Source organism: Manacus vitellinus, unplaced genomic scaffold (genome assembly GCF_001715985.3).
Source record: "Manacus vitellinus isolate BGI_N305 unplaced genomic scaffold, ASM171598v3 scaffold_6_pilon, whole genome shotgun sequence".
In the NCBI taxonomy this organism is placed as follows: Eukaryota; Metazoa; Chordata; class Aves; order Passeriformes; family Pipridae; genus Manacus; species Manacus vitellinus.
This window is the reverse complement of record NW_021940750.1, coordinates 10,225,887-10,253,029: the sequence shown is the minus strand read 5'-3', so window position 1 is coordinate 10,253,029 and position 27,143 is coordinate 10,225,887. Positions and strand designations below refer to the sequence as shown.

The 27,143-nt window shown below is 36.6% G+C and overlaps 1 protein-coding gene across 1 annotated transcript in view; it reads left to right on the top strand.

Annotated features, from left to right (window-relative positions):
* The first annotated feature begins 654 nt into the window (after positions 1–654).
* Positions 655–27,143, top strand: part of EIF2AK4 (eukaryotic translation initiation factor 2 alpha kinase 4) — a 34,235-nt gene continuing 7,746 nt past the window's right edge. Inside the window, exons 1-32 of the mRNA XM_029964113.1 lie at positions 655–764; positions 1,897–1,999; positions 3,079–3,252; positions 4,052–4,132; positions 4,591–4,739; positions 5,155–5,270; positions 6,793–6,950; positions 7,367–7,902; positions 8,242–8,351; positions 8,890–9,047; positions 9,384–9,796; positions 10,527–10,596; positions 11,178–11,261; positions 12,456–12,578; positions 13,029–13,133; positions 13,368–13,425; positions 14,092–14,171; positions 15,620–15,721; positions 16,397–16,447; positions 17,445–17,681; positions 18,275–18,350; positions 19,954–20,075; positions 20,514–20,563; positions 20,655–20,823; positions 21,313–21,429; positions 21,831–21,896; positions 22,395–22,565; positions 23,077–23,211; positions 23,339–23,446; positions 24,219–24,347; positions 25,676–25,762; positions 27,017–27,129. Of these exons, the coding sequence (XP_029819973.1) occupies positions 3,082–3,252; positions 4,052–4,132; positions 4,591–4,739; positions 5,155–5,270; positions 6,793–6,950; positions 7,367–7,902; positions 8,242–8,351; positions 8,890–9,047; positions 9,384–9,796; positions 10,527–10,596; positions 11,178–11,261; positions 12,456–12,578; positions 13,029–13,133; positions 13,368–13,425; positions 14,092–14,171; positions 15,620–15,721; positions 16,397–16,447; positions 17,445–17,681; positions 18,275–18,350; positions 19,954–20,075; positions 20,514–20,563; positions 20,655–20,823; positions 21,313–21,429; positions 21,831–21,896; positions 22,395–22,565; positions 23,077–23,211; positions 23,339–23,446; positions 24,219–24,347; positions 25,676–25,762; positions 27,017–27,129 (4,145 nt within the window). The 5' untranslated portion in view covers positions 655–764; positions 1,897–1,999; positions 3,079–3,081. The remainder of the gene's footprint in view (positions 765–1,896; positions 2,000–3,078; positions 3,253–4,051; positions 4,133–4,590; positions 4,740–5,154; positions 5,271–6,792; positions 6,951–7,366; positions 7,903–8,241; positions 8,352–8,889; positions 9,048–9,383; positions 9,797–10,526; positions 10,597–11,177; positions 11,262–12,455; positions 12,579–13,028; positions 13,134–13,367; positions 13,426–14,091; positions 14,172–15,619; positions 15,722–16,396; positions 16,448–17,444; positions 17,682–18,274; positions 18,351–19,953; positions 20,076–20,513; positions 20,564–20,654; positions 20,824–21,312; positions 21,430–21,830; positions 21,897–22,394; positions 22,566–23,076; positions 23,212–23,338; positions 23,447–24,218; positions 24,348–25,675; positions 25,763–27,016; positions 27,130–27,143) is intronic.

Below are 27,143 nucleotides of genomic sequence, written 5' to 3'. Positions count from 1 at the left end.
TTTTTTTTTTTTAATTCTAATTGAAGAGAAAAAGGTTAGAATGTTTATATGGTCATATTTTACTTTACTCTGATTTCGAGTAGGTGATTTGAACAGGTTAGAGAGGGGGAAGACAATACTTTTTAGAATTCTGGTTTATGTCTAACCCCAAAATATAACTAGAAAATAATACTGTCCATTTCTTTGGCCACATAAAGTGTATATCAGTGTGACGTTATGGTCTGTTGCCGTGTCAGAAAATAATGATTAGTGTTAGTGATCCAAACCAGAAAGAAACAATATTGGTTTTATAATAAATTTAATATGTGATATTCCATAAATAGCCTGTGTTTATTTAATTTTTTCCTCCTGCTGCTCTACAGTAAGCACAATACAAGAGTTTTGTTGTAGAACCTCATTTTTGCTCAGTCTGAATAATCTTTCTAATAACTGTAACTACATTTATCTGAAGAAGTTGCAAAAATATTCTGGATAAAGTGTGGTAATCAGTGGCCCAGTTCACTGTCATTGAGCAATATCACTGCATTAACATATTTTTTTAGTTATTTGGATGGTCTAACCCATATCCTACTATAATATATGTCTAGAGTTGAATGTTTTCATTAAAACAAAACCTTTTCAATCTGAAGTTTTTGTTTTGTGTTTTAGGTGCGACAGCCTCCTGAAATTAATTTAGTTCTGCGTCCTCAGGGATTGACTGGTGCTAATGAAGTGTATGCCAAAGTTGACCTGTGGGTCAAGTGTCCACATACTTACCCTGATACGTGAGTGAACATTAAAATATAACCTCTTATCTCTATTTTCCATAGTAAAGTGTAAGTTGAAAAAATATGTAGTTTTAGTCTTCAGTGTTACTCTGGCTTTCTGCATGTCGCTATTTATTAAACGTGTGGTACTTTATAATATGCAGCTCTAAACTTTGGTACCTGAATTGGATGTAGTCTTTTGTACAATGGAGAATAATAGGGTCAGTGTAAGACTGCAGCCCCAATTTGTAGCTTGCAAATAAATGAACATGTGTTCCTATGCTAGTATCTTAGTGCTCTTCTTATACTTCAGCTTGTGACTTTTTCAGCTGACACAAACTGAATCTCCTTTTTTTAAAGCCATCTGCTGTCTTAGTTGTGTCTGCTGTCCTGTTTTCTGCTGGATTAGTCTTTTGGAAGAGTCCTCTATAGAGAATGTGGAAGGAGTTGCAGGTGACAGCTTCCCCCAGGATTTTGGGTTGGCAAGTGATTTCTGGGTTAAAAGTGTTGCTCTGTGCCCAGTTTTCTTCCGTCCGTATGCCACTGATAGTGTCCAAAGCATAACTCCCTTCAGTCCATCCATTTATGCTGTGGCATGTATGGTGTACAAGGGAAGTGCTATTCCTTACTAAGTGACAGCTCAGTTATACCCAATAACAAAGACACAACAGCTGAGATAGCATACCTACAGACACTTTGCTTGTTCACTTTATTTTAAATATTTTATTAGTTTAGCTGATATTTATTTATTGCATATGTTTTTGGAGGTTTGTGTAAGCTGTATAGTGGTGATAAATAAATTTTAAACATCTGTTATGCTAGTAGTATTTCAAAAGGCTTGTTAAGTAAATTACTAGTGAAGAGCTGAATTATAAGATTCTGCAGGGTTTCTTTGGTAGTTCTACTGTTAAGTGTAACCGACAGGTAATCTGCAGCCAGAAAATTTGATGATAGAGAATATGAAACAGTATTTCTGGCTTTATGTTGTATATGTAATATTTATATTCTGTTTATTTGAGCATTGACTAATTGCCAAGTGACTACAAACTCCATTTCTTTTCCCTCACACACTGTTTTTATCAATATTCTGTTGCTTTTTCCACTCAGTTTTTCTAATGAGGACTTTTATATGTTTGTTGCTGTCCTTCAGAGTTCCTGAAATACAATTAAAAAATTCAAAAGGCTTGTCAAATGAGAAAATAAATGAACTAAAATCCAGATTAGCTGAACTGGCAAAACAGTGCCGTGGAGAGGTAAGAGCTTTTCACTTCCTTCCGGACCAAATAGTTCTAAAAATTTTTGGTATAATATAGTGGAATACATCCACATTGGAAGTATAAGTTGCATTGCTCTTAAGGAAAGAGGGACTGTCTTTCTTAAGAATGTTTCTAACTAATGAAAATCCAGTGCCTATGTAAACAGTGCAAGCTTTATCTGTGTTCAAAGGTTCATGTTATTAGGTTGAGAGGTTCTGAGTTATTTCACAGTATGAAAAGCAATACTAACTCTTAAGAGCTTTCTGCACTTTTCAGATTAATTTGAATATTGTAAGAGGCCATACCTGTTTAAGCAAACAGCAATTCCCTGGGAGTTTTTTGAATGGGATCTTGTTCATCTAGCACTGAACTGAAGGGCTGGAGACCTTTCTTCTAACACGAACTCAACACTTGATTTCTGTGGCTGTAGCACAATCACTCCACGCCATTGTGCCTTTTTTTCTACTGTGTTTAGGAATAGCAATACTTGAGTTTCTCCTGAATTGGATAAAAAGAGAAAGAGAAACATGAAGCATAGAACTTTATCTATTTTAAGAAACTTTGTAAGTCCTCAGATATGTTTAGTATTTAAAATACGTTTCCATTCTTGTTGAGGCTGAAATGATTCAAAGAATTACTAGCAAGCAAAGAATTCTTGGTGAAAACAGTGTTTATGGTATGTTTCTTATTGCTGTTTGGAAATGTTGCAGGTGAACACATTTGAATAGCTCCATTTGACTTTTTAAAAGTGAGAAATACACAGCAGTGGATGTTATATGCTGAAATGGGATACTATTTTGCTTTCAATTTCCTAAGGCTGTCAACTTTAGAGGTTTGGCAAGGGCTGCCTGTCATTCGGTCTTGCCACCTCAAGTCTTTTTTCCATTTGAATACTACTATTTTCATTGCCATTTTTTCTGGAGATACTTCAAAAAGAACTGTTTTAGCCAGGTACTGTTTTGTTCATTCTGTTCAATAACCAAAAATTTCCTCAACTTTTTCAGTATCTTTGGAAATTGCTGCTGTGTTGCTTTTTTGAGTGAGTGTCATTTGGCCATGTGATGTACTTCTTTCAGGTGATGATATTTGAACTTGCCGACCATGTACAGTCATTTCTTAGTGAACATAATAAACCACCTTCCAAGTCTTTTCATGAAGAAATGCTAAAAAATCATCAAAAAGAACAAGAAAGATTAGCTCAGGAGGAATTGCGTAGGGCACAAGAAGTTAAGAGAAGAGAGGAGCAGGAGGTAAGAGAAGTCAAAGTATGAATAACCCTGTATTCTTATCATAATCATGATTTGAAAATCATTTTGCATAGCAGTGCATTTTAGTGAATTATTAATTTGTCAGACCTGTCAGTATGACTTGACCAATATGCATTATATGAACTATCTATTGCTCTAATTGTAATATTTTAATGATGTGCTTTTAACCCTGAGAAATCTTTATGCCTGAAACAAACCTAAATGTTGATTCCTGATGCTGTGAAAATTGCTTATCAAGAGGACCTTATACATTTGCTTACACTTGTGTATATAGTAAGTGCATTCCATCTTAAACTAGGAAGTATTAGCCATCCAGACAGGTAATCATACCTTCTTTCACCTGTTGGGTGACTGGAATGTTCACTATGACAGACATCTCTAGAGAGCAACAAATTTAATCTGAAGAGACCTGAGACTACCTACATCCTTGACTAGAAATGAGGTCTCACAGAGGCTAGTAGTGTGGAGTCTCCATACTGTGAGGAACATGAATAGAATAGCTCTGGTTTTGTTTTAGTTTATCCCCCTGTCTTTTTTGTGTATGAAACTTTATTGTTGGGTCTGGCAGAAGTCATTTGCCTATAATTCCATTCTCCTATATGCTGTTAACTTCCTTAGGAGAACTATTTTGACTTCTCTTTTTTATTCTTGTGACATCCACAAATCCTCTTTAATACTTTTGAAAAATCATCATAGCTCTTTTTTTTAAGCCAGGGTAAGATTTTAACAGTTGCATTGCATATATTGTTCCATCTCTTAACAACACCAAAATTCATTTCAGCAACGTGAAATCCTTAATGAGATTCAGAGAAGGGAGGAAGAGAAAAGAGAAGAAAGAAAAAAGAAAGAGATTGCCAAACAGGTATTCTTTCTAAGCAGGCGTGCAAAAAAACATTGCACTAGGTTCTTCCCAGAACTCTAATATATGCTTGTAAAAATTTTAGAGACTTACATGACTAAATTTTCCTGGACATCTTTTCTCATCCAGTGCTCCTAATAGATCTAGGTTAAAATAGGTTCTTGAGGATACAGGTTTTATTTCTAGAATATACTAGCATCTCAAGTGTACCAAGATATTTTCGAACACACATAGAAAAAAGTTGATATGTTAATGTTTCCAGTTTCTTTAGATTCTTGCTCATGGGCAGTGCTGAAAGGTACTTTCTGAAATCTCAGCACTTTTTTCCTTGCCCTCACGTATACATTTATTATGAAAACATTAGTGATCTGGGTGCCTTCACAGAATAATAATTAAGTACTCACATATTTTGAAGATAGGAGTGGATTCTGTACTTATTTGGTGTCTTTCCTGATTTATAGGAACGTTTGGAAATAGCTGCTCTGACAAATCAAGAAAATTCTCACAGTAGAGACACTGCAGGATATAAAGTTGCTTCACACTTAAATGGGAGCTGTTTGGAACATGGGGTGAACAGTAAACACCGACCAAATTCAACTGGACGCTCAAAGTATGTCAGTTTACATGTAGATTTTTTGGGATTTCAAAGTGAAATTTGAAGGCAAGAGAATAGTGTGTCATGTTCATCTGTTCATTTTGGTCTCTTCCTACCCTTTCATTTGACATGGTTTAACTAATTCATGTGCTCTGGATAACTTTGGACCTTTCCAATTTTTAAGGTCTGTATTCAACTCCTGGCTTTAAATACTGAGACCCAGTGCAGCATGATGTTGCTGCTAAAATACTGGATTTCTAATCAGACACGTATTTTTGCACTAATCCATCTTTGAAATTAATGGATATTATCATTGGATGAAAAAGTCTCTGAAAGCTAATCCTCTTACAGAATTAATATATTTAGGGACTAGGACATGTGGCAATACTCTCTTTTTGAGTTGGAGAAAAATGTTCTGTTCACATTGCAGACGAGAACGACAGCTTTCTGTTAGTAATAATGAAGAACCACCTGGAAATTATGAAGTTTTGAACTTCAGCACAAGTGGTGCTGGACAACTTACTGTCCATAAAGGAAAATGTCTAGGTAAGCAAAATTACAATTGTAGCTTGAAATGTTTTTGAGACTGCCTGTTTTGGTTTTTTTGGGTGGTTTCTGTTAATGAAACTTCCCTGTCTGACCATCCAGGAGGCACTCAGGCAGTCACTCTAGCACCACCTGGGCTGGGACTGAAGTACCTTTGCAGCTACACACCATACACTCACACAGTCAGACCAGGTTTCCTTAACGGCTCCACCCCAGGTTTCCCATGGCAGAGTCTCAGATGTCCAGGTCGTCAGAGTAATTTAATCATGGTGCAATAACTAAATAACAAGATTGACAGCTAGAGCCTGTGCCTCCAAGGGGGGATCCCAAACAAAGGAACCCCTGGGCTTTTATACCCTCACAGTCTAAACGTTGGAAAGTCTGGGGGTCGCGGCTCCTGCTGTCTCTGAGCGTGGGTCCATGGCTGGGCCACAGATCCCTGTGCCCTTTGTCATGCAAAGGTTGGCAGGTCACAGGCTCTTGCCTCAGGCTTGGGCTCCTGCCCCCCAGAGCTCAACCTGCAGCTCCACTGCAGCTGCACACCCAACTACCTGCACTGAATGTATTCTTTAGCAGTTTGTTTATTAACTTAAACAATATTAACAGGTACAAGCAGCAAAGATAGAGAGAGTGCTATAGCAGATTGTGATATGTCACAATAAGAATGGGAGAGAGTAATAGGAAAAGTTAATTTGTGGTAAATGTCTCATGTTTTTCTAGACTATTTTAAATAGAAACTTGCTTCTCCAGGTACAATTACATAACTGAGTAGCCATAAAAAAATCAAACTACCCTCTCAACATTTTATATTCTCGACATAACTAAATTAATACTGAAAACTATTTGCCTTTAAATTTAAATAGCTAGGTTGTCAGATATACGTGGCTACCAAGCAAGAAGTCACATCACATGTTAGCTTTCAGTAGCATGTGAAACTGCTGATAAGCACAGGGTTCGAAGGGCATACTTGCTCTCCTTCCATTGCTGCTGATAGCAATGGCATAAAAGCAGTGGGTTTAGCAAAAACAGTCACCCTTTCAGAGCTGAAAGGCCTCCATGAAGTGCCCACATGAATGGACCATCATATGTTTTCACTGTTTGTTTTCAACACAGCACTTCCTCAGTGGGGAGATGAACAGCCTGAAAGTCTCTGAAGCAAGGAGAATTTTATTATTTTGCAGTTCGAAGATGAACAATTATGTTACTGTGTGTAGAGTTTGGCACTTGCTGAGTAGGAAGGTTGTTCATGTATTAAAACTTGAAATTCTTTAAAATATGCATCAGTTTTTTCCCATGTAGTACTGCTTTCATTTGACTACTGGTGCAAAGCGTTCAGTCTCATCAGACCTGATACTTGCCATACCTACTGTATAGATATGGATATTGTTTAGTTGTAAGTAGATTTATATTTCTGAACTTTGGAAAACAGGCTTACTGGTATTTATTTAGCATTTGCAGGAGCTCTTGTCAAGTCCTCAGAAACAAAAGAAGCCATGTTCCTCTTCTCTCTTTTTATGTACAGGCAGGGATGAACAACTTGGTAAATCAGTCTACAATGCCTTGGAAATTCGCAGTGGAGACTTTGTTTTAATATATGAGTGGGTTCTGCACTGGCAAAAAAAGATGGGAAGATTTCTTACAACACAGGAAATAGAAAAGATTGAGAAGTCTAAGAAACAGGTAATGCCTATGTTTTGCATTTGGCTTAATCAAGACTAGGTGAGGCTCAGTGCTTTTCTAGAGGCTACTAGTCTATATTAAACTTGAGAGGGTGGTAATGAGCTTTAAAATGCTGATGTTTAGAGTATCTGCACAAAAGAAGATGAGTATATGGGGTATTCATATAAATGCAAGAAAGTGTGTTTGCAAGTATGCATAAATAAAATAATAAAATATTAAAATTCTGAAGAAAGAGAGAATCAAGCTTACCTGTCAGAAATCAATGCTGTACCTTCCTCTTGTGTACAATATTTCTTTTTTAGAAAAGAACGAGGATGTTATATATTTTGTATGTATTTTGTATATGTTATATATTTTAGTAGTGGTGTGTTCACAAGATATGACACAATGCATGTTATGTTGTGTTTCTCTACCAGCTTCAGGGTGCAGAAACAGAGTTCAGCTCACTGACGAAGCTAAGTCACCCAAACATAGTACATTATAAATGTATGAACCTTAAAGAACGGGACGATTCAATTGTGGTGGATATTTTAGTGGAGCACATAAGTGGTTGCAGCCTTTCTACGTACTTACACAAAGAGACTCCAGTTCCGGTTGAGCAGTTGCGCCATTATGTGACCCAGATCTTGTCAGCTCTCGACTACTTGCACAGTAATTCAGTAGTGCACAAAGTTCTTTGTGCTTCCAGTGTCCTGGTAGATGCTGAAGGCAACATCAAGGTGACAGACTACAGCATTTCCAAGCGCTTAGCTGATATCTGCAAAGCAGATGTTTTTGAGCAAACCAAAGTTCGTTTTAGTGAGGATGGTCTTCCCAACAAACCTGGAAAAAAAGGCGATGTATGGCGTCTGGGCTTGCTTCTGCTTTCACTCAGCCAGGGCCAAGTAACCAAGGAATTTCCAGTTGCTGTTCCTACCAATTTACCTGCTGATTTCCAAGACTTTCTGGGAAAGTATGTTTGTTGCATTCATGTATTTGTTTGTTTGTTTGTTTTAAAGATTTGAACAGTTGTTTTAAAGAACAGCTAAGCCCTCCTGTGTTGCTAGTTGTAGATTTTAGAGATGAGGTGTGCTGTCTTATGGCTCAGGCTGCTAATTGGTTTTTGGGAGAGTGTCTGGCGCTCTCTTTTTCTCTGCTTTGCCACCGTGTGTCACTGTGAATAAGTCCTTTAGTCTGTCTTTGCTTCTTATTCCCATCTGAATGATACAGGTGATAATTTCTTAAATATAACGAGAAGTCTTTGAACATTTACGCCTGATATAAAATAGTTCTATCCTTGGTTTCCTAATAGGTGTGTTTGCTTGGAAGATAAAGAAAGATGGACTCCTCAGCAGTTGTTACAACATAGTTTTGTAAACCTTCCACGAATAAAAATACCTGTAGCTGAAGAAAATCTAGATGGTAAGGAACTTGGTTCTTCCCATATTCTGCTAAATAAGTGGTTACATGCCTGCAATAACAGAAAAATTGAGCTGTGCTACAGCTTCACAAGGCAGCACGAGCGTTTTACATGAACTAACTTGAAAGCTAGTGTGGTCTTTAACTTCTCTATCCATGACTAGCTGGGGTGGACTGACTAATGTTGTTTCTTCAGTAGAAGCAGCTTGTGCTTTAATGAAAACTCTAAATTCATCCATGTCCTGCATGGCGTAAATGTAGACCTAACTTTGTCCTTGGAAGATGGTGTTCCAATGAGACTTCTTTGCTTGTCATGTTCTTAAAATCATTCCTTTGTCTAGCGTAATATTAGTAATTAAAAACTGTATGAAGGTTTATGCTTGTACCAGAATTTAACTCTACACAGCATAGCACTTCTGTATTCTAGGTTTTAGTTGCACTTGAAGTTATTTAGTTTTTATCTCCTTCATGGTACTTACTTGTCAGTCCCTCATGCCTTATCCCCATATTGCCACGGGTGGTAACTTTGTCTTCATTACAGATTCAGCAGGTGTAGATTGCATCGAGACAGTTATACCCAGCAGTCAGATATCCAGTGCTTCGTTCTTCACAGAAACACAGAGACAATTTTCACGGTACTACAATGAGTTTGAAGAGCTAAAATTACTTGGCAAAGGGGCTTTTGGAGCAGTCATCAAGGTATGGTATAAAAATTATTTCCTCTAGAATCCTTTTTGGGGGTGTTTGTTTTCTCTGAAGCAAAACAATGTATTCAATGTTTGCATGGTTTTATTTATCTGCCAATGTGCTCTCTGTAGTGTGGTTTTTATCTGGAATTGAATAGGCTGAAAAGTTTTGCAAGAAGTTTCTGGGAATCTGCGGAGAAGCCTGTCAGAATGGGGAAGCTTGCATTTGAATTGTAGTCATTTTCCAGGTGGAAGGAAGACTTCCTGTTTCATGAAATTATTCCACTTCTGGCTCTGCTTGGTAAGACCTTTGTAAGCATTTGACTTTAGATTAATTTAAATTTTGCAGGTAAGAAATAAGCTTGATGGTTGCTATTATGCTGTGAAACGTATTCGTGTAAACCCTACCAGCAAGCAATTTCGGAGGATTAAGGGAGAAGTAACGTTACTTTCCCGCTTGAACCATGAGAACATTGTGAGGTATTACAACGCTTGGATAGAGAAACATGGAAGTCCTGTTCCCACTGTGTCATCATCTGAAACAACCGAAGAGAGAACAACACCCCCCAAAGCTGGTCTCTTCATCCTTACCACTGAGGAGACAAATGATGTGGAAACTAATGCTCCTCCTCCGGTTTTGACAAGTTCAGTTGAGTGGAGTACTTCATGTGAAAGATCCTCCAGCAGCAAATTCAATGGAGCTGATCAGGAGTCCAGTGATGACGATGATGACGGTGACGGCGTGTTCTCGCATTCATTTTTGTAAGTAGGCTTCAGTATTGGTACTGTCAGGGCCATGAACAGAGTTCATTTTTCCAAGTTTGTGTCTTTTACCATTCTTGCGTCTTTTGTCAGAAGTAGTTCACTGCATTTTTGTTCTGTCCCCTTGTTCAAAAACAGTGTATTTGCCAGCAGTCAGGTAGACAGGAAGAGGAAAATTTGTTGGTCTTTGAGGAAAATTTTGGTTTAGACTTCATGAAGTTTCTTATTATTTGTGCCAGAATGCATGACTGTTTACCTTCTGTTGGACTGTCTTGTCCAGCCTTGAGAGTAAGGGGTTTCTAATAAACAATAACAGAAATATTACAGATCTTGAAAAATACCAAACTTGCCCTTTCTTTTTTGTATTGGTTTTTACTAATGTATTCCATACCTTCCTCTGTATATGGTGTGGCTCTTTCACAGTGACTTTTTTTCTTTTTGAAGCAAGTAAGTTTATCTCAGTTTTGCTTACTGCATATAGAAATTAAATTTTACTGATGCAAATATGTACCTTCCCTTTTAGAGACTGGGCTGTCAAAGGAAGTGTTGCTTTGCAAGCAGAATACTTTTCTGGGTATTGTTTTCTTTTGCTTTTTTGTTTAAGGCATCTAGTTCTTCAGCAGAAGCTTAGATTTTCTTTTTTCCCCCACAAATAATTTCCAGATTTCTTAGTAAATATTTCTTGGTATGCAGAACTTTTGGGGTTTTCTTTCTTTCTCTTTTTAAACAGGCCAACTACAGATTCTGAAAGTGAAATAATTTTTGATAATGAGGATGAAAACAGTAAAGGTCATTCCCCGGTAAGTATAAAGCAAGTAAAAGTTAAAAGATCATAAAATAGTCTTTGACAAACAAACAGGTCAGTTAGGAAGTTTTGTTTTGCTTCTGGTGTAAGTACAGAACCGTATAAGGTGAATATATATTATTATATATATTATTATACATACATATATATTGTATATATACACACCATATCAAAGTTGTTAGTTGAGGGTGGGGGTTGCATTATTTATCAAACAAGCTTTGTATCTTTTAGTTTCAAATTTTATTTTTATTCTTTCTTTTTAACATGACATAGATTGAAATTTAGGTTTCATCTAGATCTTCTGGAATGCTTTGCCCCCAGTGTCTAATGATGGCAAAATGTTACTCATTTTCACTTTGAAAATGAGAGTTTAGTCACACCTGGTTTTCTATTTTATTTAGAAGCAGTGGTGTTACAAAAATGTCATTATATTATTTTGCTATTTTTCAAAACTAGCCATAGAAGGTGAGTTCTCATCAATGTGTTCCAGCCATTAAAAGATAGTAGTATGCATAATAAAAAAGTCTGCACAGCTTCCTGTAGCTAACTGTTCTGTTGTCTTTTATTGTGATAAAGAACGAAGAAGGCAATGAAAAGAATAGCCATGGAGGAGAAGACAGGACACCAGTCATTCAGACAGTGCATTACTTGTACATTCAGGTACAAACATGGTTGTGTTTTCAGATAAAAGGATACTGTTTATTTCAACCTGCAAAGACTAGTTGCTGGTTTTCACGAAAAAAGTAATGACCTTTAAAAATGCAAATGAGTAAGTTCAATGTTGTTTTTGCAATAGACTGGTTTTCTAAAGGCTTGGCTGCTGGAAGGCACTGTGCAGTGCACATGGCTTGTTATGCCTTCCAGGGCTCTGTAGTTGTGCCTGGAGAAAGCAGTTTTGTAGCGCCATAGTGCATATTAGGATAATTGTTGTTGCTTGTGTACAAGTAAAAGCTGGCAATTCCTGACCTAACCATAGAACAACCCAACCAGCCAACCTTTGAGACCGTGACTTCCAAAGCACTACTTTTCCTCATGCTTGTTGTTTGTTTAGAATATCCATTCCAATCTCGTAATGCTGTAGCTGATGTTCCTCAGTTTAGTTATGGTGTTAATTCCCAATGCGGAGTTGAAATATACTGTGTTGAATTCCAGAGGGGAAGTTGTCTTTCACAGATATGAAAAATTCCTCATTCTTTTCAATGGCACAGTATTGTGTATGCACTTTATTTTAATACAAAACAGTAATCTGCAAAGCCATTGTGTGGCTCTAACAGTGGCCACAAAATGAAATTCCCACAGGTTTGCAACTAAAGGCTTTACTACTGCATCTCCTTTGTGTTAGGAGTTAGATCGTTTCTGGGAAAAGTCGATTATCATAGCTAACTGTTCTGTGGTGATGTGCAGTTTTTTATAATGCACTTAATGCTGCAGGTTGTCTAGAAGGAAGATACAATTAAATGGAATTAGATTTTAATAGGCTTGTTTGCATGCGCTGTGTATATTCATAATATAAAGAGTTAAGGTGCCAAGTAAAAAAAAAAGCCAGAGATTCTTTTGAGTTTGGGTTAAACACACATTATGGCTTGGCTGTTTTCACCTTGTTAACATTTGTGTTAGAGAATATGCTACTCTGCAAGCTTATACCATTGTTCGAGAAAATGGAGTAGGACCCAAAAGTGGATGTATGTTTTCTAGCTAAAAGACAGCTCTCAGGAAAATTCCAAACAGCTCCATGCTTTGGGGGTACTACTTGCTCCCGAACCATGGCAGTAATATGCTTACTGACACAAGTTTCTGATAGTCTGTTGTCTTGACAAAACTGTTCTTCCTTCCCTCTGTCCCCTATGTATGAAGATGGAATATTGTGAAAAGAGCACATTAAGGGACACTATTGACCAAGGGTTATATGAAGACACCAGTCGGCTTTGGAGGCTTTTCCGAGAAATTTTGGATGGGTTAGCTTACATCCATGAAAAGGTTAGTAAATATGACAGTTATGACATATCCATAATATCTGTGCTATGCCTCTCTCTCCGTGGGTTTCTTAATATTCAGTTTGGGGCATTTATTAAGGTTTTTTTCTTTGCCCTTTCCATTATGAATCTGTTCTTGGGGTTTCAAGTATTTTATGTTTAAACTTGAATTTTATAATGAACCACTTCAGATTTTACCCATTCGTCTTAAAGATTTTACCATCTTTTAAAAACAATTTGTTAGATAGCTGGTAGCACTGAAAATTGTTCCTAGCTTCTGGGCTACAGACTACAGTCTGTCTGCAAAATTATTCTTCAGTGACTTAGCAGTAGACTTCCCACTGTAATAGAAGTATATAATATGATTCTCCAGTCTATTATATAGAGTTTTATTTTTAATTATGTTGATTGTTTAATATTCTGTGGGTCTTTTTTTACTGTCCTGCTGTAACAGGGAATGATCCACAGAGACTTGAAACCTGTGAACATCTTTTTAGATTCAGATGATCATGTGAAAATTGGTGATTTTGGTTTAGCTACAGATCATCCAGCAAATGCAGTAAGTACAGCTTGAAGTGAATGAAAAAACTCCTTGAATATGGTGATGTAATTACATGAAAGGTGAAAACACAAAGTCCAATGAGCATGATGTTTTTATACTGTGAATGCCATAAACTTGTTTAAATTTCTAAGGTTCTAGAATTAAACCATGTACTGCCAACCAAAGTGGAAAGAAAAGCCAACGGAAGTGTTTCATGTACTATTTACAATATGTCTGTTTCACTGATTTCAGATGCTCTCTAAACAAGAAGAGAATCTCTCTGATGGTTCTGCTATGTCTGACCCATCAGGTTAGTATACATTGCAGCTTTTTCTAAATTATTTTAAGCAAACATTTGTATTATGCAGTCTTGTATACTCTGTTAGAACTTCCTTTCGTTCTTCAAAATAATACTTTTTTTAATTGAGGCCAGGGACAGGACATATCAACCACCAACTCTGGCAGTTTTGCCCATTATCTAAATATTAATTTGCTTCCACTTCTGGCCTTCTGCCACAGATCAGTGCTTTCCTCTGGTGAGGTATATAGACATCCTGTATATCTGTTCCATCTGCACTTCTGTTCTCTTGCCTATACAGGACAATTTCAAGACTTCAGGGTCTTTTGGTTGGGTTTGGGTTTTTTTTTTTGACACTGTTGAGCCTGTTTAGAGGCTGAGTTTTGTGTTTTGGGAAAACTTTAGTACATGGTATGTCTTAAGATGAGCGATGAGTGTAATGGAAATGAAATTTCGTTGTAGCATTTATGTGCTGACTTACTACAAATCTGTATAGCAATCGATAGGTTTATCTACTGTAGATTCACATGCGAAGTTTGACTGTCTTGTTTTGCCGGCTGTTCTCAACTGGGTCTCTCTCAATAAGGACTGAGCTCCAACCTAGAAGAAAGAGGAGGCTTTTTTGATGTTGCATTTCTTTCCCACTTGAAACTCATACTCTCATCTCTTGCCATGTAGGTAATTTGACGGGGATGGTTGGCACCGCGCTGTATGTCAGCCCAGAGGTCCAGGGAAGCACTAAATCTACATACAATCAGGTATGATTTGAGTAGACTTAATAAAAAGGTAGCATGGAATCTAAGGTGTACCAGGTATGATTTGGATCATTCCTCCTCAACGAAGGTGAATTCAATGTGAAACAGGGTGTGGTGAGATTGCTGTGATAATCGGGGGAATTAAATGTTCCTTCAAGAGGAAACCAAGGGTAGAAGGATGTGGGCAAGCCAGCTTTTCTGCCTGTGCTGTGGTCATGACTGGATGCAAGGAACTTCAAGTTGAAAGCATGTAATCATGGAGGACCTTTATAACTGAATAGGATAGAAAGCTTACAGTCTTTAGTTGAGGTAAAATGTCATCATCAAAAGTATATATTGCTCTTCTGGATTTCTAGACTATGATTTGGAAGGTGGGGGTGCATCGTTTTTCATCAAAGAAAATCCTGTTTATATGCAGAGACAAACTAAATTTTAAAGCAAGAATGTTTTCAAAGTGGAAGTCATAGAATCATAGAATGGTTTAGGTTGGAAGGGAGCCCAAAGATCATCCAGTTCCAACAACCTGCTATGGCCAGGGGCACCTTCCACTATACCAGGTTGCTCCAAGTCCCACCTAACCTCACCTTGAACATTTTCAGTGATGAGGAATCCACAACTTCTCTGAGCAACCTGTTCCACCCTCACAGTAAAGAATTTTTTCCTAATATCCAATCTAACCCTACTCTCTTTTGGTTTAAAGCCATTCCCCCTTGGCCTATCACTAAATGCCTTTTTACAAAGTCCCTCTCCATCCTGCTTGTAACCCCCTTTGGGTACTAGAAGGCTGCAATGAGGTCTCCTCGGAGCCTTTTCTTCTCCAGGCTGAACAATCCCAATTCTCTCAGCCTTTCCTCATAGAAGAGGTGCTCCATCCCTTTCATCATCTTTCTGGCCCTCCTCTGGACTTGCTCCAGCAGGTCCATGTCCTCCTTATGTTGGAGGCCCTGGAGCTGGATGCAGTACTCCAGGTGGGATATCATGAGAGTGGAGTAGATGAGGAGAATCACCTCTCTGAACCTGCTTTTGATGCAGCCCACGATGAGTTCAGATTTCTGGGCTGCAAGTGTGCGCTGTCAGATCATGTTGAGCATTTTGTCAACCAACATCTCCAGATCCTTCTTAGGGCTGCTTCCAATCCATTCTCTGCCCAGCCTGTACTTATACTTGGGATTGCCCCAACCCAGGTGCAGGACCTTGTACTTGGCCTTGTTGAATTGCGTGAGGTTCACACAGGCCCAAGATCTCAAGCCTGTCCAGGTCCCTCTGGATGACATCCTTTCCCCCCAGCATAATAAATAATAAAAAACCCACAAAAAGATGCACAAAAAAACCCACCGTTCTCTCCAGTTGTAATACACCATGAAATTTAACCTAAACATTTTTTTTTCCTCTGCTGTTCTTTGGAGAATTCATTGTAATGTGTAAATTTTTCTTTTTTTTTTCTTCCTTAGAAAGTGGACCTGTTCAGTCTGGGTATAATATTCTTTGAAATGTCTTACCATCCTATGAATACTGCATCAGAAAGGATCTTTGTTCTTGGTCAGCTAAGGCTGGTAAGTACACAAATATGAAACATACTAGTTCTATGCATCAAATAGTTTGTTAAGAGAAGTAAAAGCATGCAAAACATAACAAAAATGTTTCCATATGGAGTGCTTAAAAACAAAGTTTGCAAAACATACAAGGAAAAGTGAAGAATAAAATTCAGGCTGGCACTGACCCACAGCAATAGTGGACCAAGGGTTTGACTTGATGATCTCAGAGGTCCCTTCCAACCTGGCTGATTTTATGATTCTGTGATTCCTTTAATGTGCTGGATTCTAATGGTATTGCTATCAGTCACTGTTCCATCTGTGAAACTAATGTTTATAGTAGAGAATATTAGAGGTGTAAATGTCAGATAAAGGCATCACAGCTTTAGTATACATAGATTTAGGCCTGATGGGTCTTTCTCAGGAATCAGTTGGTATTTTAGTCGGTAAATGCTTGTGATTATGAGTTGTATTTTCATTATACAAAACAACATTACGGCATTCTTTTCCTTTTAGCTATACAAACTAACTTTGCAATGTGGGGTTTACTTGTTTATTTGGGGGTATTTTTTGTTTTTCCACGGGCAATGAAAATGCTTCGTTTCTCTGTATAAATATGTAGAACTTAAAAATAAGACTAATCTGAGCAAGCTGGACTGCTTGTTTTAATTTGTATGTGAATTTTGTTTTTGTTAGCCCACTATTGTATTTCCCAAGGATTTTGATGAAGTCAAGCATGCAAAGCAGGTAATTTTGAAGATATTTTAACTATTAGGTATTCCCTGTCAGGAAACATTAGTTATGATTTTTTCTTCCTAATTGCCCATTTAATTCCCCACTTAGTATGCTCTGCCAAGTTCTTACATGACATTAGAACAAAGTAAGGAAAGAAAATCTCAAAAGAATATTCTGAGTTGACATGGAAATATATTTACCCACAAAATTCCCTGAGCACAGTCATAAAGAAATTTAGCATTCACTGGCACACCTTTTAAGCTCTGAGAGACAATTTTGACTTTTTATGCTCAGAGAAATGACAGTTTTAAATTGTTTAACTTTTAACTAATCTATTTGAAATAAATCTGTGTCACATAACAGAAAAAGATGTGCAAGCTCAATTGGCTGCTCCGAGCTTGAAAGAGCTGCCAAGAGCTGTTCTGGATGCCTCCGTGGCAGAGTGTTGAAATAATAGGTGTAATCTTTTTTGGACCATCTAGATAGCTTTTCCCTTGTGCTGGTCAACTCTTTTGTTGACCATTAGTATTAATTTTTTGTCTGTTATGCTTGTAGAATAGCAATCTGCATGTTACTAGCATCGTAAAAATGTTTCCATGTTGTACATTTTACGGAAATATGCCAGGAAGATTCCCCCTTCTTTAATATTTGTATCTCTCAAATCTTTGTTTTCATGCACGCAATTCTGCTTTTTCATAACTTTGTAGAAAAAGAGATGCCAGAGCTAGCACACCATGGAACAACAAAGGATAAGGATATTACATATTTTGTCAATCCAGAAGGCACATTTCTAATAATTTTTGTAGTTTAGTAAATTTATTCAGATGATAATAGAAGATACTTAGAATTTAATAAGCAAATAATATGCACCCCAGAGGTTCAGATTCTGCTTTTTTTTGTCCCCTGTAAAGTCTCAATTTTTTTATTAAAGTGATGTGACTAAGATTTGTTGTAAACACTCTAATTTACAAAATCTTTCTAATCTATAACATTTTGATATAATTTGTAGAGATCAGTTATTACATGGCTCCTGAACCATGATCCTGCAGCACGACCAACAGCTGTGGAGCTGTTAAAAAGTGAACATCTTCCACCACCACAAATGGAAGAGTCTGAACTCCATGAAGTACTCCACCATACCTTAGCAAACGTGGATGGCAAGGCCTACCGGACCATGATGAGTCAGATATTTTCACAGCGTATATCTCCAGCAATAGACTATACCTATGACAGTGATATGCTGAAGGTTTGTAGGTGTTTGGGGGATGCATGGGTCTGGCTTTTTTCCCTGTGTTGAATTTTAAAAGAATGTGTTTATATGGATAAACTCTAACCTGTTTGGAAGAATTGCATTTTCTCTTAAGATTAACCTTCACCTTTGTTCCCATTTAAAACTATGATCTGTACTGTGTGGGTTTGAATAGCCACTTTGCCTTTGAGCCTTTCTTCAGTGAAGAAACCAGCAGTGTTTGTAGCAACTAAAGCTTTAGTCCAGATGATTACTTTCTTTACTCTGAATTTCTGTTAAACTAGTGGTACTTCCATCTGATTGCCAACAGAAAGTGTTACCTCTGACTGTTTACTTCCCTTTCTAATCAAAGTGATTCTTCTTGGTTTAACTGCTGTTAAATATTTCTGAATCTAAAGAAATACAAGGTAACACAGTACAATAATGCTTTGCATAGTTCTAGTTATTTTTATTATTGTAAGCATTGCAATTTATTGTAGTGGGACAGGGTAGCAGATTGTTTATTGCCTATATTACCTGGAATGATTGCCTACACAGAGTGTTCATTGCATGTGAATTATATATGTACTTTTTATTTGTGATGGTTTCAGGGTAGTTTTTCTGTTTGGGCAGCCAAGATACAGCAGCATGTATGTGAGATTGTCAGCCGGATATTTAAAAGACACGGTGGGTGTGTTTACAAAAGTCATTCATTTCATTTTTTGTGATTGAGTGGATTTAGGAGAATGGAATGGTTTTACTGCTGTAAGAGGAATCAGAAAGTATGTTCAATAGCTGCACATCATTTGAAGTTTTTATAATATTTTTTATTGTTATTTTGTCATGCCAGTAATAGCTACTTAAATCTGAATGATTCACATTTTCTACAAAAAGAACAGTGAAAATCTTAATTATGTTTTTGAATGTACATGGTTGTTCTGATAAGTCAGTATGACCTTTAAGGTAAGGAGAGTTATGCAAAATCTAGATCTGAATATAAGGGTAGTTCTAGAGTGAAAGACCAAGCATCCATGTAGTACCATAACCCCTCTCTGAACATTACCAGAATGGGAAAGGCATAAGAAAGAATGTGGAAACAGTAAGCATATAATGGTACTTTCAGTAATACTACTCTTGGCAATGCCTTGCTGTTCAGGAACTTCCTGAGCCAAAGCTGATGCTATGATGTTTAGTAGTCTTCTGTTTTAATTTCCAGGAATCTGTCCAGTCATTAGTAATAGTATTTGCTTAAATTTAGTTTTTGAAAAGAAGAAAATTTATGCAGACACTGTCACACTTGCAATGTTATAAATTGTGTTGGTTTATAGGTGTTCATGATACTATTTTATATGAATATAGAGACTTTTAAAATATAAACTGTGAGATTTCTTAATATATCATAAACTCATTAAACATGATTAAAATTTGGCAATACAGAAGAACAGGAAACTAGGAAATGTGAAGTCAAGAAATAAGTTGCTCTCTCCCCTCCACCTCTTTAAAGCTTGACAGACTTTGGAAAGTTTGTCAGCATTTTAGAAACTGAAATGTTTTCATTCTTTTGGGAAAGAAGGGGGGATACATATATATTGTTTTTTCTATTAGATTGTATCTACCATCTGTAATGGTTAGAATAATTTCTTTCTATGTGGGGCTTTTTCTTTCTAATTTAAAAGTTTATGTTGAAATCTAATTGAAGACATGAGTTAAACTTCTATGAGAATCACTAGGGAATTCAAAACAGGAAAATATGTTTCAGTGATGACGGATATTATTGGTAGTAAGGTTTCAATGAAGATGAGATTCATACAGATAGATGGTTGCAAAACATAGCCAGAAAAAAGAAGTATTTGAGGTTTTAAAATGATACATAAGCACTTCTAGTATGTTTTTAAGACAGCATTTGTTCCATATGGAAGTGCCTCTAGACCAAAGCAATTACCACTGGTAACTGCAGAGATTCTCATCTGTTTTGTGTGCATGCCTTTGTGAAAGGTGGTGTTTAAAGAGGAATGGCAAGGTGAGGATTCAGCTGGGCTGTGGAATTGGCAGTCTCCTCTTTCACTCTGTGGGCTGCCTGCTGAGTCTAAGAAATATGCGAGATAGAACATCTAAGTTTGTTTTATGCTTTTGTTTAAATGTGGAAGAGGGAAGTCTATTAAATACCCTTAATGTAATTTTTAAAACGCATGGATTTACATTATCATGCCCTGCAAGGTTGTTCATGAACTTGTAAAAAGCAGATGTTACTTCTGAAATGAGAGAATAGTATTTTCTGATTGTTATGCAGGAGCCATCAAGCTTCATACTCCGCTGCTAATGCCCAGAAATAGGAAACTATATGAACATAATGAAGCTTCATATTTCATGGATCACAGTGGGATGCTGGTAATGCTTCCTTACGACCTCAGGGTAAGTAGTGTGATCTCTGTAGGCAAAGCTTGGTTTGAATTGTGCTACGATGTTTGCAGATTCCTTTGATTCACTAGTTACAAATTTGGTTTAGGCTTATGCTTCTTCTGACTGCTGAAGTAGTGTACCTTTCTGTGTCTGTTCCTCTACTCCTAGTCTTTACTCCAGTCATCAGCTGGAGCCTTGATGACATATTGAAGAAATAGACTTTTTTCTTTTTTTTTTTTTTAACACATAGGTGAAAATAATGTTTTTTATTTAAAACTTGCAGCAAGGATGATTAGATTAATATTACTTGGTTATGGCAAGTATTTAAGGCATTATATTACACATATGAGAGTACAAGTGTAACTGCACGGTAGTAGTTCGTCTCCAGGTACAAAGCCCAGTCAGACTGACTGTTTTGTTTCAACAATTTTCATGTATTTTGTATTTCAGATTCCTTTTGCAAGATTTGTAGCTAGAAATAACATATCAAACTTGAAAAGGTAAGAGACATAGAGGTGATGTTTTGCACAGATACCATGCTTTGACAGTGACTCCTGAAGAGGTTGATTCATTCTTCGATGTTTTCTTTAGATACTGTATAGAGCGAGTTTTCAGACCTCGGAAGTTAGACCGCTGTCATCCCAAAGAACTCCTAGAATGTGCATTTGACATCGTCACATCTACCGGAAATAGCTTTTTGCCTATAGCAGAAACAATTTATGCCATTTCAGAAATCATTCAAGAGTTTTCAGTGCTACAGGTAGATTGTCTGATCAGCCCTTTTGCTCTCTTTTCATCCTAAAAATTTAATCTAAGTAGATATTTAGTCTAATGTATTTCAAAAGGATACTTTGTTTAATCTTCACAAGTACACTTTCACTTTTTATTGGTAGTCAATTATAGAACACTGTTATTTAAATAAAAAATATGCTTTGTAGGTGAACTTAAAATGAAGCATAGGTTTATGTGCAAAAGAAATAATAATTGAATCCTTTACAGTGCCATTGAAATAATGTCCTTTTGCTGTCACGCAAGTGATTATTGTAGAATGGGACAAGACTTGCCATTCTTTAGTTATAGATGGAAGGTAAGGTAGTGAAAGAAGAGGTTTGAAGTTAGTTTTGAACTATTACTAAACATTTAGGAAGCCTCTTTGTTTTGTGTGGGGTTTGGTTTTTTTAAGCAAAACACAATGCAATAAAACTTGCCTTTTTCATTTCTTTCTTCTTTTTATTTTATACTTTGTTAGGAAAGAAATTACAGTATTTATTTGAACCACACGGCCTTACTGAAAGCTATACTTTTGCACTGTGGGATACCAGAGGACAAACTCAATCAAGTCTACATCATTCTACATGATGCTGTGGTAAGGCATTAGTTATTAATCTAATTTCTGTAATCACCACTGTAGAGTATCCTATTTTGTGGAGCTGTCTAAAAGCCCATTGCCAGCATAACCAGAGGTATCCTGTTGTTGATACATAAAAAGACTGGCTATCTTTGGGCTGTAAACATAGGATAATTACTTTTCTGTTACTTCTGGGTTGGGATGGTTTAAGATGATTTTTTTAATGTATATTTATGAGAGAATTATTCACCTGTATAATCAAGAACTGGCAGGCTAGTCAATATAAACTTTACAACTTATCTTAATATCAGGTTGGTCTTTTCTAATTTATAAGCAGAGAGTATAGATGAAATTCATTTGAATAGGTACATAATGCATAAAATCCAATAAAATGCCATTTGAATCTGTTCTTCCTGTAGACTGAAAAGCTAACTAAAAGGGAAGTGGAAGCCAAATTCTGTAATCTTTCTCTCACATCAAATAGTGTAAGTAATTTTAATTCAATGTTAATTTCCCTTTAATTTGCCATAAATCAGTAATATTTTATTGTCTTTGTAATTTAATCAATGAGAGTAAGAAAAATAACCTGTTACTTGTGCTGTTCAAAATAGTCTCTTTCCAAGTAGTCTGACTTGGTTCTCTGTTTTCTCTGGAAGTCAGTATCAGAACTGTTCAGGTTTCTTCTTTAAACATATTTTTCAGTTGTGGAAACTAATACCATCCCGTACGGTGGTATTTAGTAAAACAAACTGAGACAAACTTTAAAAAAAAATTCTGTGGATGTTGATGAATGTGCATAAAGAGTTGAAGTTAACTTCTGGACACTCTGAGACTTGTCTGTCTATTCCTTTCCTCAACTCACTAGGTAAAAACAGGCTTCTAAGCAAAACAAATTTTCCGTTTTTTTTTTTTTTTAGATGTGACCTATTATGAGCACTGTCTGTGTTCCTACATGTGTTTATAATTTTATTTTTCCATTTTAGCTTTCTCGACTCTACAAATTCATTGAGCAGAAGGGAGAAGCAAGTAATGTATTTCCATTTTTAAACACAATGATAAAACAAAAGCCAGGTGTCACTCAGCTCTTGAAACATGGCATGAAGGATTTAGAGGAAATCATTGGTCTGTTAAAGCATCTGGGAATAAAACTTCAGGTTTGTAAAATACATTAATGGATTTACAGGCTACTGGGCCTTGTAATTTGTCAGGAAACAAAGTAATGATATTTTAGAACAGAAAAAGCACATCAAAGTGTCTTTTGATGGCCTGTGATAATACTGACCTCTTCCAGTCAGAAGTCTGTGGCTTATCTTCTATAAAATGACAGACTTCTTTTTCCCCAACCAAGACTGAAGGCATTATTTAGAGCATAAAGGAGGGATTTTATTAAATTTTAAAACAAACTGTAAATATTTTAAAAATACAGAAATCTGATGACTACTAAAGGCCTCCACCTTCCTTGAGGCTTGCTGTTTGGGTTTTGTGCTGTAGGTTTCTTGGGATACTTTAAGATTAAAGCATCATTTCCTTGTTTTTCATAGTATTGTAAATTTCTGGAGATAAGGAGTGTTTCCATATGTCTTCCTTATGTGAAAACTGTTTTCAATTCATGCTGCTAACAGGAAATTAATTATGTATGTGCACATACTCATTTTTATTTTACAGATTTCTATAAATCTGGGGCTCGTTTACAAAATACAGCAGCACAATGGTATTATCTTTCAGTTTGTAGCATACATCAAAAGAAGACAAAGAACCGTGCCTGAAATTCTTGCTGCAGGGGGCAGATATGATCATCTGGTAAGTGCTCATATCTTTTAACGAATTTAGATTTATTTTTTTTAACCCATGAAAAAATGGGAAGCCTGTTTGTCATTTTGCCAAGATAACTATTTGGTCTTCCATTTTGTTTTTGTCTTGTTTTGAGATTCCACAATTTAGAGGGCCACAGATGGTAGGACCAGTTCCTTCAGCTGTTGGAGTCAGCATAGCTATAGACAAAATAACTGCTGCTGTTTCCAGTGTAGAGGATTCTGTAAGTCTTTTTTCTGGGAAGTGGGGATTTGTTTGTTGACTTCTGACAGTTGTTAACTTAATTGTAGCTACAGATGGGCAAAAAATAAGACGTTCAGATGTGTTGTAAAATAATACCATACTGAAATAGAAGGCAGACATCAAGATGACCTGTTTTCTTTTGTGTTTCTCTCCGTAAAATTATTTAGTAAAATGAAAGTTAGGGGAAGAAGGGATCTTCAGGCTTGCAATGTTTTATTTTCAATTTAAATGTCCCATTTTTCTTAGCCTGTGTATTCTTTCAGATGGAAGAGTACAACTGTAGATATTTAGTGTTACTTTTCCCCTACTTCTCCCTGTATAAAAATATAGAAGGTGGAGATGGAAGGAAACTTTAAGAATATGGACTACTTTGTACAGTGTCAAACAACTTCACTTGGTTGTGGAATGTGTATTTTATTAATTTTTCTTTATAATGAACATTGCTAAGCCAAGTGGGAAGGAGAGAACAGAATAGGCTGGAATACTTTGCAAGCTGCGGCTGTGAAGATGCTTTGTGTCAAAGATTAAGCTTCAGTGACTTTTAAACATGCTTAGGTAGATTGTAGCTCTAAAAAGAGGTGAATCTAACCTCCTTTTTGTTGTTGTTTTTTTGGGGGAGTTTTTTGTTTTAGTTTGATGCATTTTGACAAACATTGATATATTTATCCTTCTTTGTTACTTTAACTGCCTTAGGAAGGGGAAAAGGTGGTCTTGTGACTAATATTGTCTCCTTGTTTTTACTTTCCTTTCAGGTTTCTGTCAGTTCATGTGACCTGCTGGTCGTAAGTGTTGGTCAGATGTCAATGGGTAGAGCTATCAATATTGTTCAGAAACTCTGGACTGCAGGAATTCCAGCCGAAATAATGTATGACTGGTCCCAGGTAGAATTTCTATCTCCATGTGTTAACTAACCGTATTTTTGTTCTCTAAGATAAGTGCAACCAGAGATCATACTTTTTCAAGTTTGTTTCTGGTTTTATGGAGTTATGGACTCATAGTACTGAACATGTAGGGTGCTATTCAGCTACAGTGATGTTAAGTCTCACTAGCCTTGCAGCATTCTTCCAGAGGATTTAAAGGCTCAGTGAAGGATCCCTCAATTAATAAATTTAATATTTAATAAAGGGCACATCAAGAACAGAATGGTAGCATTAACTTTTAAATATCCAGATGGCTGAAGACTTATCAGGTACAGAGGGAATACCAATGTAATTCTGCTGTTAGAAAAACAGTTCTTGAGGAGATGTGTGGTTGGAGGAAGAGAGAGTGGCAAGCTGAGTTGTGCTCTTTTATCTCCAGTTGAAACAAAGCAGTGATTTAGGCAGCACTACCTCAGTAGAGTAGTGAGCTACACCACAACGCTGAAGTCCCTTTTAATAGCGGTGACAGTCACCTTGAGGACTGTGAGTCTGGTTCACCTCTTTAAGTATGCCAGTTGGTGACTAACAAAAGAAACACTGTGCAGTTGCCCATCTTGAGTCATGTGCTGCAGAGCAGGCAGTTTTGAGCTCACTTAATTGCCTGACTTTTTTCTAATCTTTTGCCATAACATTTACAACAGTTTCAGTCCCTCAGAATTGGAAAAAATCCAGATTATATGCTTTTCCTATGATCTGCTGGGAGGTGTTTTTGGGGCTTTTTGGGGGTTTTTTTGGTGATTCATAAGGAATGAAGATTTGAGTATTTCTTGCCTCTGTCTAATGCTGTCCTGTAACCCAGTGCTGAGTAAGTCAGTATAGCAAGCCCTTCAGTAAGCTCTGCCCTGAGGATGTTGTTAAGTCAGCCTTGGTTTTACAGGAAACCCAGCTGGCTTCAGCTTCTGTGACAGACTACCAATTATGCAGGACTGACTGAGCTATTACTGAAAGCTGCAGACAGCGGGTTGGTAACTGTTGATTGATGTTACACTGCACATTTTTACAGTTATGTAGACCCTGCACTTCTAGATAGAGCTAACCCTTCCATGTGAGAACTAGGACTGCAGGGCCTAGGCTTTCTCTTTGTCTAAATGTACACTTAGATTTAATTTTTAAGGAGCATTAGGTGAATAAATATATATGCATAATGAAGTTTTCTCTCTCAGAAGCTTATATAAGCAGTGTAACTTGCATATCAAGTTATTTTAAAGATAGGAGACTGATTACTTAAGTGGTCATTTTATAATCTGTCAAATTTCTTTCCCATTCCCCTTCTCCTGTTCAAATTTTAGTCCCAGGAAGAACTGCAGGAGTATTGCAGATGCTCTGGGATTACATATGTAGCTCTTGTGTCAGATAAAGAAGGAAGTCATGTGAAGGTAAGTGTAGGACCAGACGATGCTTGATGGTTTCAGATTTATAAACTGTTGTTATTTGGGGTTTCTCTGATTGTTATTATTAATATAATATTAATTATACTTAAGTAGGTGAAGTTGAGGTAAATACAGTTTCAGTTGTTAAGTAGTAGAATGTTCTTCTGAAGAGTACTGCATTTTATCCCTTCATAACACTGTTATTCACTGACCTACTTTCTTCTAAGAAAGTCCAAAAGATTAGTGCAAACGTTAGTTGACTTTGTTATTGGTGGTTTTATATGGAACGAGGTTTCCTGTGTCTCTGATTTTTTTGAATCTACAAAATGAGTTAGTTAACAATCTTTCCAGTTGGCAGCTTTTCATGTTGCAAAATAAATACAACTAAAATATAAATCTAAGAATGTAGTTCAGACAGGCAGAGTCAGAATCACACTGCTTACCTCTGTAAGCTTAGGTTAAGATGCAAAGAATGGACTGTGTCACAACATGAATTACCACCTTCTGTACTCCGCAGCCTGTGGTTCTGCTACCTTTTTTTGAAGTTAAAAGTTTTAAAATATTCTGTATCATTAGAAAAAGTATTTTACAGCATCTGGTACGGACATTTTACCAAGCCAATGTGCCTTACTAAAATATTTTTCACTTGTTATTCATTCTCTTTGTTATTGTAACAGAGATAACAAATAACTGCATTAATTGAGTAGATCTTGATGATGAGAATGTGATATATCAAAGTCTTCCACAAGACTATTACAGAGCGTTCTTTTAAATATGGCTTTATTGAAGCAAAACCAAGAAAGAATATGCTAATGAAGGGGGAATGGTGTTGTTAGTGATTAATCTCTTGCCAGTAAAGATTGTGCAGATTCCTAAATTTTGAATGGTTTAGTTTAACTCTTGCAAAGTGAAAGGCGGCCTTATTCTAACATAATTGCTTAATTAAAAATAAGCTATTAATAATATGGTATTTACATCTATAAACCCTTCTGTTAAAAATTTAATTATCACATATTAAGTATAAGTAGCCAAGCTAGTTTAAGCTTTGGGAATACAGAAAAAATTAGCTGGTTGGGAAAAAAAAGTCTAATGAAAGATTTAATGGGCAGCGATTGATTGGTAATGATGATACCTTCCTACCTTTCACTGTTTCACATTTATGGATGATTGATCCAGTTTGGTTTTGATTAAACTTCATAAGTTTATTCATATAACATTTTAAGAACCAACAATCTTAAGAACCACTGAACTACATCGTAGGTGAAATCCTTTGAGAAAGACAGACAGACGGAGAAAAGGATTTTAGAATCTGACTTAGTAGATCACCTGATCCAGAAGCTGAAAACAAAAACCGGTGATGAAAGATGTAGTAGGTAAGTAGCATAAC